Raw genomic sequence first — 12,460 nt, forward strand, 5'->3', positions numbered from 1 at the left:
TTCCATAGGTGTGTCGTGGTTTTATCAAAAGAAGACAGTGGATGTAGCTCAGTGCTAGAGCACTTGAATGGCGCAAATGAGGCCTAAGGTTCAACCTCAAGATTAACAACTATAACCATGTATTTAAATAAATATATCAACATAAACTCTGTGTGTGTGTGTGAATTTAGAACACAGGGCCTCACAAATACTAGGCAAACTCTACTACTGATGTACAATGCCCAGCCACTTAAAAATGTTTCATTTTTATTTTTTCTGAGGCATGTTCTTGCAAAGTTGTCTAAGTTGAATTCACATTTGCCATCCTTCTGCGTCAGCCTCCCACATGGGTGGGATTATAGCACGGTGGCACCATGCTTAGCTACCATTAAGATTTTAAATGCTCAAATCTATACCACCTTCTCTTCTGCTGTACTTTGAAGAGCACTCTCCTCAGTTCCATGAGATCCCCAAATCTTTCAGTGTCGTTTGCAGAGGGCATGCCCTCCAGTCTCGGAATAAATCAGCTCAAGAAGACACACTGTTTCTATCTCAGCTCTATGTTTCTTCCAGTTGACAAGAGCCACAGGCCACCTTACATGGTCAAGGGTAGGACCAGCCTCTGGTCTCTGGTCTTGAAGCCAAAAAATGAAGTCGCAGCCACTCTGGTTTCCACTTGATGAGTCTGTTCAGTCCTGCGTTAAGCCAACACTCTCTGGTGTGGTCATATGTCACTGCTGTCAGCCTATGCCATATAGGATAAGTCTCTTCTCCAGCGAGCCCAGCATCCATCTAGAGCACACAGAGGGATTCTGTTGTATGACATGTATATATCTTCTTCCTCCTCCCCCTACCACTGACTCCTTGCTGGTGAGCGGTCGATAGAATTAACCAGACTAGCTTTAAAATAAAACATTCAGCTTTAATAAAGGAAAGAAAGGGGGACTTACAAAGCCCGGGTTCCAGCGAGGAGCGCGCAGGAAAAAAAAACAAAGAGGAAGCGGGAATCACACCCGCAAGTTTTATAAGTAAATCTTAGCCTAAGGGGAACACACCCCACACACAAGGTGATTGGCTGAGGTTCCCCTTCAACTCCTTACTTCACCATCACCATAGTTTCTCCATCACCCCTGAAGCCCTGGTCCTAGTCCTCTGAGAAGCAGAACCATGAAGGGCATGAGCAAGGGACAGTGGCCTTGTTACTGCTGCACCCCCTGGCGTGATCACTGTTTCAGACCAGATGCTGACAGCTCCCTTCACCCTGCAGGCTTCGGAAGGACCTGGACATCAGCACCACTCATCTCTTGCAGCCTCGTGCTGGGAGCATCCTGTGCAGGCAGGTAAGCGGGAAGACCTTGCATCGCTTTTGTAGACTCTGAACCAGGCTTCTTCTCTAAGCAAGTTCATTTTCTCCTTGAGTAAAACCTGGTCACGCTGTCTTTGAGAGATGAGATAAAGCTACCAGAGCCTACTCTCTGGTTTCCACAGTCCTTCCTAGAGTCCCCATAGAAGCCGGAGATCTCAGAAACATGATACCTCGACAAGACTCACCAGGTATCCCTAGTACCTGACAAAACAAACGGCGTACGTTTTAGCTTCGTGCTTCCTAAGTCATAACAGTGGAAAGCACATTTAAAACAAATACAAAGGAAGAAAAGTCAGCATGTGGGTGGTAGGATAAAAGAAAAAAAAATAATCCAAAACCCCCAAAACTGTGTTTTTAATTCTACCAATTTCATATCACACATATGCTTTTCCAGGACTATGTTTGTATAGCTGCATTCTTTATAGTAAAAACTAAATGGGCATTTAAAACGATTGTTTTATCTTTTTGTGTTGAGGGTTGAATCTAGGCCCGTAGGCCTGATAAGCAAGCTTCCTGCCCCAGAGCTGCCTCCCAGACCATTTCTGTAATACTTTTTAAAGAAAACAGTCTCCATGTCCTTGCTACCTAAAATGTAAATATTAACAAACTGTTCAACCTAGGCCGTTATCAATATGATTTTGACTGGGAGAGCAAGTCCAAATGTCTTCAATGGCTATGAGAAAGGAAGGTCTGGGGAAACATTACATGGAGTCCTGGCCCGCAGTGACGTTGGCTACTTGCAGTGGGGTAAGGACACTTCTGAAGGTGACCGACTCTCACAGGTTAGTGCTTTGATTCTTAACTCTATAACCAGAATGCAAGTATTTTGTCATGCTTAAAAGTATCAAATATGAACCTCTTTTCCCATTTGGTACCTTTGGTGTGCCTCCCTCCTTCACACACACACACACACACACTCAGGATCTAAATGGAAGCATCCAATGCTATTCTCTTTATACTTTATTTCCCATGTTTTAATGCCTACAAAGTACATATAGCGGAAGCCACATGTGAACACTTATTGAAAAATAATGTTTGAAATACACAGATGGATGGAAGTTTCCTTTCATGCCCAGGGAGCCACAGCCCAGTGGTTGGTGTCCTCCAAATCTGTTACTTAAGCAAAAGAGTGTACATGCATTTCCTGTTGCTGATCATTTTTTACAATTACTAGAACAGGGGCCCTGTTTTTGATATGCCTGTCACAAATGTCTTCAGCTCAGGGAATGCACGCCTTCTGATGGCCAGAAAGCAAACCGTGCGTGTACAAGCAGAGAATAAGGAAGAGAGGGTGAAAAGGCAAACACTTTCTCCAGACCACGAACCGAAGTTGCTTAGGATGCATTGCGCCACAGTTTTCTTCCTGACCCCGGGAGAGGCAAGGACTGTGGAGAGCAGCAGCTCTCTGGAGTGACCTTGACACTACCTGGAGGTGGTTCCCTCTGATAGAGATGCCCATGCCCATCATCTCTTAACCCTGCTGGCAAACAAGGCCCTGCCCAGTACCTAGCCTGTCTACCAGTTCTCCCGTTCCTCCCACAGATACCCTTCATGAGTACAGAATTTCTCACAAGGAGCCGTCCAATCCATAACCTCACCTACCTCTCCACCTGTGTCCAGCTGTTATGTGTGTGTTGCTCACAAACCCAGCATCTTCTGCACGCATCTGGATGACATCAAGAAAATAGGATCTGACAGTGGCAGGCCGGTAGCTTTTATGCACATGTGCGCTTTGAAAGTTTCTTTACTGTTTCTTAATTGTAGATTCCAGGAACAACACACACACACACACACACACACACACAAATGACAAGTGCCAAATAAACTAATAGAAATGAACTCAATTCCATTCTCCAGTGGTCTGTGTTTTCAGAAATGCTTTCTCCTATTTTTCTTCCTTGTGTGTAATTCTATGTTACTCTCCTGGAATCTTTCTCACATTTATCTTTATATGCTAGTGAGAATCTGGCCTTTAGTGTGTTTCATGGCTGCAAAGACTCCCACTACATGAACGGCAAAGACTTGGGTATATCCTGGATGAAAACAGATGGGTTATAGTCATAAGGTCCCTAATCACGTTTTCTAGACAAGCTGGGGGTTCACTTCAGACCTTAGTAAATGCAGTGAAGAAAACTCAGGCAGAAGCAAGGGTTCATTTGACATATTTTGCTTTTCTGTTAGCCATACATAGTCACTACATGTCTACAGTCTAGTATTGTCTATGTCTCAGATCTCAGCAATGTACCAAGATTCTATTTTGCAAAAATTGGAGAAATAGACTAGACCAAGTTCCAAGGGTGAAACACACAAGTGACAATAATTTTAGGGCTTCAACTATTGTGACAAAGCCCTTTCACATCATTTTAGTTTATAACTTGTGTCATGCCCCTGCGTCACTTGTGCTACTATTGATATTTTTCCTTAAATCAACTCAATTTTAAGATTTTTTTAACCTTCATTGCTATGGTGATATAAACCAAGCAATTGCTTTTCCCTTGTATGCATTTAAATAAATAGATGCTTTTCTTATGAGTTTCTTTTCATGCCACTGGCTTCTATGCCACATGTCACATGACACATGCCAGCAGTATTTAGAAGCCTTGGGGCAAAGGCAAGGTAGATCATACAGAGGAAGAAAATAATCCTACCTGGAAATCTATAGCTATTGGTAACCTCAGCAGGGGCAAGACTTGCCCAGTCACTCATCCTTCTGAGCTGATGACTATTGAGTCTCTCCTGATTTCTGAGATATAGGACTGGTGTGAAGCAAACAGACGGAAATCCAAAATGTTCTGTGCACATTTGACAGATGACAGTGGATAGCATTCTAATCCTTCAGTCAGCCAGGCTCACTTAGCATCCGTTAGATGGGAGGATCTGTGTCCAGATACAAAACTGAGTCCTAGGTGGGCCTCATGTGGCATATGCTGATTATTCTAGAAGAGTGGTTCTCAACCTTCCTACTGCTGTGTGATGGGGAACCTCCTTCAGCTGGACTAGGTTAGGCATGGCCTTGGGTATCAAAAAGGTGTGGGCCCACCCGCTTGCTCTCTCTCTCTCGGCTCTAACACCCGAATGCTGGATTCTGTTCCTGTTCCCCCATTGTGATCTGTGTTGAGTTCCCCCTCAAATAAAGAACCCCTTATTATATCCTGGGATTACTTTATTCACCTTCCCCTTCATCTGGTGTGTCCCCCTTCAGCTTTGGCCATTTAATACAGTTCCTCAGGTTGGGGTGACCTCAACCATAAAATTATTTTTATAAAATTAGTTCATTGCTAGTTAATAACTGTAATTTTGCTACTGTTATGAATCATAATGTAAAATCTGTGTTTTTGTGTTTTTGATGGTCTTAGGTGACCCCTGTGAAAAGGTTGTTTGACCTCCAAAGGGCTCTCGACCCAGAGGTTGAGAACTGGCTTTCTAGAGTAACACGATAGCAATGATAGCAACCTGACTGCAGTCTAAGCCTATTCAGAAAGTTCTGAATGATCAATGAATGCCTGGGGCATCCTCAAACCCCACTAACTTCCTGAGTGCGACACTTGTATTGTCACCTAGAGCGCCACATTGTTAAGTTTTTAGCGAGAATACCTGCCTTTTCATTTTGCGTAGGGTCCTGTAAGCAAAAAGCCATGTCGACCCCAAACAATGTTACTTCCTTTGAAGGACGCTGGGCACATGGCCTCAAATCTCCCAGGTGACTCTAAGAGTCAGTGAGGGTGAGAAACCCTGTCCTATGTAGGGCTTCTCAGCTGTGGTCACTGGGGATATTTGTCTATGGTGTGCAAGCTCTTGTGTGGCACTCACTAGATGCCAGTTGCTCCAGTCCTGTCATTACAACCTCAAACATTTGTAGCCATTCTCAAATGTCCCCTGGCAGTGGTGAGAGCAGAATTGTCCCTAGATGAGAATTACTATTCTAGAGGAAGGAGGAAATTCAATGAACTCTTTTGGCTCTGTGATTAAATCCGTGGTGTGAGGAACTGGGAAGCCAGCTCTTTCAACAGAACCTAGAAGAAACAGCATACCGTCGTCTCATCCGTGCTGGCAAGGTGAGCAGCCTTTTGTTCCCTTTTAATGTTTGCGAGGCTTTGGGGGACGAGCTGCTGGCTTTAGCCGAGGCTAAAATTGGACAGGTGTTTGCAAAGCAGCTGCTAAGCTGGTCTGAGGAAAAGGACCACATCAGAGAAAATGCCACCACCAAGAGACAGAGCGCATCAGAGTCAAGAATTCACGGGGATCCAGCGCTAAACCATGCTCTAAAGAAAATTACCTGCAGAGCCCAAAATATCCTCTAATAAGAAGAGGATGTTTTCAAGGACCTTAAAGGCAGTTGAGAGCACACAGCACATAGGGGAGAAACTAAGAGCTTTCCTACTGGGAAGAGGGCACGATGAAGGAGCCCACAGGGGCGCCATCCGAAGGTTCGCTTGCCAATTCGAAGTAGGGCAGAGGCTAGAGATGCCTGGGGTCACTTTAAAATCTACATCGAAATCAAATCCGAAACGCTTGCAGCTTTGGGGGAAGTGGGTAGTGGGGCTTTTCATCCTTCATTCTTGGACTCGGCGTTCTCTCCCCCAGGGAGATGCCTGTTAATGTGCCCTCGCTGAAAACCTGCCTGAAATTGTACACTAATGGCTTGAAACCCTGAGGACATTTATGACGATGCTTCTGTCATGCGCTTGGAGTTTGGTTTTTTTTTTTTTTTTTAAAGAAAACGTATTATAGATCAGCGACAAGCCGACAATCGTCTTGCTTAAGCCTCTCAAACACGGATATACAAAACACGCACACACGCGGTTGATTTTCCACAAAGTATTTTTGTTGTTGTTCTTTCCACTTCATCCTCCCATGTCAGGACAGAAGCCATGTTCATCTCATGAATGCCTGACCTCATTTTGCACACACACGCACATGCGTATTTCTCACTAGAGGGTGAGAAACAGAAGGTGAGAAGGTGTATTATGGAATGCCGATGGCCGTGAACATGCAGCACCAGTTTTTGCCAGACTTTCTACTGGCAATGACACTAGCAATGACATCTTCCACGTATAACCCAAAGCTAGAATCCTAAGTCCAGTTCGTTGCTCTGTGATTCAGTTAAGAGATTAGAAAGGTCTAAGGGACTAGGAGGACCTTGCCCAAAGCCTTCCTGAGTTGCCGGTTAGAGCAGGGTTATGAGTCCTATTCTATCTACACTCAACGCTCACGGTCTCTGCTGTGCTGTGACAGTTTATTTTCCAATAAATTATAAATATATAAATACTAGTTCCGGGAACTGCACGCTATAATTAGCACTTTAAAAATCAGCTCTACGTGCAGGTTGGTCTTACACAACCTTGAGTATTTGCTACAGACTCACTAGCGGTGGGCGCTAACATTTTGACAGTGGCAGGGGTTTTGAAGTGGATGGCGGTTGAGCCATTTAAAGCTAAAGCTGTTATGAGTTTATGAATCACAGGTGCTTGGTCGCATGCTTTCTAAAGGGTTCGCCCCCATCCAGTTTCTGGACAGGCAGATCACGTCTGTCAGGTGCCGACACTTTTCACCCTCATCAGGACAAGCTCAACAGTGCTTAGATAGGCGCACACCAAGTAGCCATCTGCGCTAACTTCAGTCGACCCCGGAGTCAAATATTTCACAACACCCAAGCCTGGAATGGAAACACCTTGCAGAACAGGCTTGAGAAAGAAAAGAAGAAGGATTCAGAACAATGTCACGGACTGTGAGACCCTCCACAGCCAAGGCCCTTCCTTTCTGCTCCAAGGTGTGGTGGCATTGCAGGAGACCTGTGTTTGTGCAACTGAACGTGTATTGCTTCCAGGGTATCTGGTGGGTCCTGTCCAGGTGGATGCAGTAGGTCTGAATAGTATGTGTATGCACTGATGGGGAAAACCTAGCAGAAGAAAGGTTTCTGAGCTCAGAAGGCAACTAGCATGCCAGCCAGCCAGCAGCTGGGATCTGTGGCTGAGGAGAAACCCATTCTGTAGCTCTGCCTTTGTCTCCCCAAGTCAATCTTTCCTTCCTCTGTGCTAAAACTGCAGAGATTGCAAAAAATAAAAAAAACCCACACATTTTTCTGTCCTAATGTCACAGCTCAGTGGGTGAGATTTAAAAAGAAAAAAAAAAAGATGATGCTCTCATCAGATGAAGCGGCAAGCCCCCTAGAGCCCACCAGACTGACAGTTCCTGCAGGAAGCAGCCAGCTACCCACCAGGCGAGGCACTATTTTGAAGCCTCCCTGTTACTTTTCTATTTGAAGGTACAAGTTCGAGTGTGAGGCTCCAATACCTAAGTGAGAACATAAAGCAGTTTGAGTCTAACACCATCTGGAAAGCCTTAGGAGGTTCACGTTATCGTTACACCTGCCAGTGGGAAGAAAAATCAACTCTGAGTTTTAGAAGGGACTGGAGTCATTTAGGTCTTGCCAGAATCATTCCCACGGCAGCCCTGGCAGCGCCTACTTCCATCCCAATGGTACCCTCTTCTCTCTTTACGTCTTCCCTTCAGAGAGCCAGATGGGAAGAAATCCAACCTTGGAAATAGCCAATGAAGCGGTAACCCACTACACTCTGCCACGAAGTCACCAAGGTTGCATCCTGCAAGCCTGATCTGACTTGTTTTTACAACATACCTGCAAACTCTGCCAGAGAAGTTACATCAAGTGTGTGTTCCAGGTGGCAGAGAGGAAAGCTAGGCCATTAACACGCATGCATGGGAATTGACACCCGGGCTCAATGAAGAAAGCACAATACTTCTGACACCGTTCTCCCGCTCACATTGCCAGCCTGAGGCCCTGGGACTTGCAATATTAAGCTCATTATGCAAAGTCACTGTCTAAGCACCGTTGTACTGGTGGCACAAAAGGAAAGCCTACATGGACTCAGTTCTTGCTCTCTAGTGTTAGGATGTGTCCCTCTCTCCTGTCCTTGTCATTTTACGTCGACTTAAAGAAAGGTTTATGTTACAGAGGATTTGGCTGCTGGGGGTAACACTGAAACGACCGGGCTTATTACACAATAAGGAGAAAGGTATTTTATTTATAGTACCACTGTATCAAATTTAATTTCCTTCTTACCATGGCAACATGCACAAATTCAGAATTGCTCAAATTGGTGGAATCTCACCAATAAAATATATTTAGAACCCTGCGAAGCGGGCAGGGTGGCTGGTAAACCATATCTATCCAAAAACAATTAAACCGCTTAAAACTGGAAAATGTCAATCAAATGGGCAGGTGTGCAAGAGCAGGACAGGGGCTGGGGTGAGACCTGACGAGATTCAACCAGAAAGTGCTTCGGTTTTATGTTTGCAGGACTTGCTGTTTTCAGACTTGGGGGCCACAGCTGTAGCTCTAGCCAGGTTCAGTCACCATCTTCAGGTTAAAAGAGCTAAATTAAGAGTGGAATGCAGAAAGGGAGATTTATTCAGTGTGATCACATTGGGAAGAGGGACCGAGAGATCCAGCCACCTCCCCTAAGCCCATCTTTGGGCCCTGAAGTGACATCAGCCTTTGACTAGAAGGCCAAGGATGGCTACACGGAAACAGTCCCAGTCAACAGTGGTCCTGCCTGTCACTGACTCGCCCTTGTCTAGGTTCCAGTCCTGTAAGGTGGTTAATAAAGTGTTAGAACTGGTTGAAATCTGCGCAGGAGTTGAGTTTATCCTTTGCCTGGGGCCTTTTCCTTCTCCCAGCATGAGATCCCTGGAGAAATCCCCATTTCTTTAGGATCCATTACTTGAACAGTCTGATAGTCACACAGAGAAAGAGTCATAAGCGTCTCTTTGGAAGATCTTAGTTTCTGGTCGACCCGTTATATTACTTTAAACCAGCTGTTTTCTCAGTGGTAACCGTAAGGCTCATCTCCTGACTTGTTACCCAAAGTACCATCATGCAGGGCATTCCCTTCTACTGCAATCTCTCCAGGCAGGCAACATTGTCTGCTCGGGGTGAAATCTGGTCGTTGTGGGATTCAGAAGGGATCTAGTCGCTTTGCGTTCAGGAAAGACAAGCGTTGCATTGCTCTATAAAGTGATAGTGCCTGGTGTCAGCACCAGGCTGGGCATGTGCAACTGAGAAACAGCAGAATTTTTGCATTTTACAAATGTTCTATGGAAAATGTTTGTATACATATTATCTGTATACCTATATATGTATATCATCCCTTTGTCCAGAATTTACAGGGACTTTCATTGATTTTTAAATCAATCATAAGATCGACCTGAATTCAAATAGTATGACACTTTATCACAAACAGCATTCAATCCTAGTTACTTCATTCCATTCTTACATTAATGGTTGCATGTTCCAGTTGAGTGTGGTGATACACACTAGTAACCTCAGCATTTACAAGGCAGAAGCAGAAGGGTTATGAGCTTGAGGTCAGCCAGGGCTACAGAGCAAGTTTGAAACTATGTGCCAAAATGGTCTCAAAATATTAAGATTAATAACAATTGATTGACCTCTATATTATATTTTCTTTATATATAAACCTTAGCTCAGGAAAGTACTATTGCAAAAATGCCTAGAAAAGAGTGTGTTTCATTTAACTGACAGATAACTAAATGCTTATTTACACCCTAGTCAGTGACCCAGAACTGGCCTTCTCGTTTCCCACATCTATAGTTGCAAGTCACCTTATAGCCAAACTAGAAAACCTTTATCCTCCCCATAAGGCTGCTGTGTTTTAAAAAGCACAGCCCATTCAGAGCAAAGTGAGGCATTCCTACTCTCCCAAGCCATTTGTAGGTGTAAATTCATTCTCTGTGAAGTCTTGGTTTGGGTTTTAACCCACATACCACAGCCTGCAAGCTACATGTGCGACAAGAAGCCCAGGACTGCTTTTTCACCAGGAGAATGTGTCAGCGTCTTTCATTCGGAAAGGACCAGAAAGATCTAGATGTTCATTTGCATTCTCCTTTCCCATTCCAGGTGGGCAGCATGCTGAAGACGCCCACATTTCCTGTTTGGCTGTGCAACCTCAGTGGAAATTATAGCATCCTTTTCTGCACAAATAGGCAGCTCTTATCGGACTGGAAAATGGAGCGAGTCTTTGATCTGCACTTTTACAGCGGGCAGCCCTCCCAGAAGAAGCCTATGCATCTTACAATAGGTGAGCACTTGAGACTCCCACGTGTGTGCTTTAGCGCACTCAGAGGGGCGGCCGCCGTCATTTAACAACTGTGTGGTTTTCTGTGCTAGCACTGCAAGAAATACTCAGACTCAGTTTCTAAAATGAAGCCTCTCCCTTGGTCTAAATCCATTGTCGTGTGGGGCTTTAAAATGTAGATGTGTATGTGTTGGTGTCAGAAATAACATGGAAAAAATAAACAAATTCTAGATAAGATAAAAAATAAAGTTTGAAGGGTCAAATTTTCAGAACTATTTTTCCACGGCCCTTTCTTTAAACATGAGGTCTCTCCATGCAAAGCCCCAGGACAGGCATGCAAAAGCAAAGGAGACACAGAGCTCCGCCTGGCCAATTCTGCATACGAGCAAACACAAGACTGTCGGTCCTCCAGTGACGTAGCAGCTGATGTAAGAATGCATTTCTGTTCATCTTAATTCAAAAGACATTCCTGAGTGCTAACTCTTGCAAACTTTCAGCGGGTCCTGGGAGAATCACAGATGACCAGACCGCTTTTTGTCTCAATTACAACTTCAGTTCCTTAAAATCATGAGGAAAAATGATTAACCTTAGGAAGTCTTTAAATACTGGCACCTTTGACAAGACGTTAACAGTGGACAAACGTGACTTCTTTCCAGCAACCTTGGTTCCATTTATGGGGTTTTGTCAATGGATGACTTTGCATTTAGCATCATAAGCCTGGGGTTACTAAATTTTTGCTATTCTCTCTACATCTAGAAATGGCTCTAAGAACAAATTTGTGATGCTCTTTTCTTTAATTATGAGAAACGTATATTAATTCATTTACTTTAGTGTGACATTAGCCACATGTCCTTTAACATCTGTTACCATTTTTACTTTACCCACCTCTGAGGTAAACCCCATTTTTCTCATCTTACAAACGCCCCACATGATCTATTCTGAGTATGGTGTTGAGAGCGTGTGTAACACAGGCACTCAATTCCCGCTAGCCATGTGAAGCAGGTACTCTGATATCTATTTTTGGTTGTGTGGTCGCTATGTTTAGCCACTAAACGAATCAATGAAGCACAGTGATGGCATTTTAAGTACTTCTCAAATGTCACCTGGCTCATGTGAGACAAACCGAGGCCTAGGAAAACAGCTTCCAGCTTCCCTTTCTAGACTCTACCCCCAAATCAATCTCTTCTCCCAACGTGACGAGCTTTCCTGTCACCTGTTTTCCTGGTAATATCAGTGACACGTGCCTGATCCTATGTGCCACATAGTGTTGTGTTAAATGACAAGAACATTCACAACCCAACACACAGCAAGCCTGGCTACTACAGACCTACTCTGAAAGGGTATTTCAGCACAACGGCTGCAAGACTTTCCCTCCATCTAGTCAGTTCAAAGGCTCCCTGGGCCAGCCACACCCACAATGTCTCTTTTCCTTGTGTGCTGGCTTCTTCGGGGCTAGGTCAGTGGGCCTGGATGCCAAAGCTGCTGTTCCATCCTCAGATACTCACTCGCATCACTGGGAAGGGGAGCGCCGTGAGGATAAACATGGATCGGGAAGACGGTTTTCTCCGGTGGAAATGGCAATCAGAACTAAATGGAGAGAGGCTACCGTGAATTGGAATGGAGCTAGTCCCTTTTTCTAAAAAGAAAGCTAGAGACTTGTCTGAAGCGTCGGAACAAACGGTGTGCAAAGGTACAGAGCATGCATTCCTCTCTCATGAGCCCCGCTGAGAAATACCACCGGCCATTTCTCATTTTTCTCTTCGCTGTGCCTTCATAGTTGTTATCAGTGCTGTAGAGAATGTGTTTTTTAATCCCAGGGGTCTCAACAGTGGCTCCTTCACTTAATTCAGAAGAGAAAATGTTGGTCTCTCTTCTTTGTGTTTTCCAAACTGCTCTTTTCCCGAGACTTCGCTAAGACTGAAGCTGGGAGCTCACTTCCATTTGGGGGATGAAAGTCTATCGAAAGATGTCATCAGCTTTTAGCAATGGCAAGAGCTCAAGT

At 44.5% G+C, this 12,460-nt stretch overlaps 1 protein-coding gene across 1 annotated transcript in view; it reads left to right on the forward strand.

The window, feature by feature from the left end:
- Mindy4b (MINDY family member 4B) overlaps window positions 1-12,098 on the forward strand; it is a 30,625-nt gene extending 18,527 nt beyond the window's left edge. Inside the window, 4 exon segments of the mRNA XM_042055933.1 lie at window positions 1,247-1,319; window positions 1,966-2,127; window positions 10,281-10,461; window positions 11,956-12,098. Of these exon segments, the coding sequence (XP_041911867.1) occupies window positions 1,247-1,319; window positions 1,966-2,127; window positions 10,281-10,461; window positions 11,956-12,098 (559 nt within the window).
- Window positions 12,099-12,460: the final 362 nt, after the last annotated feature.

The sequence above is a fragment of the Arvicola amphibius genome, chromosome 11 (genome assembly GCF_903992535.2).
Source record: "Arvicola amphibius chromosome 11, mArvAmp1.2, whole genome shotgun sequence".
NCBI classification, from domain to species: Eukaryota; Metazoa; Chordata; class Mammalia; order Rodentia; family Cricetidae; genus Arvicola; species Arvicola amphibius.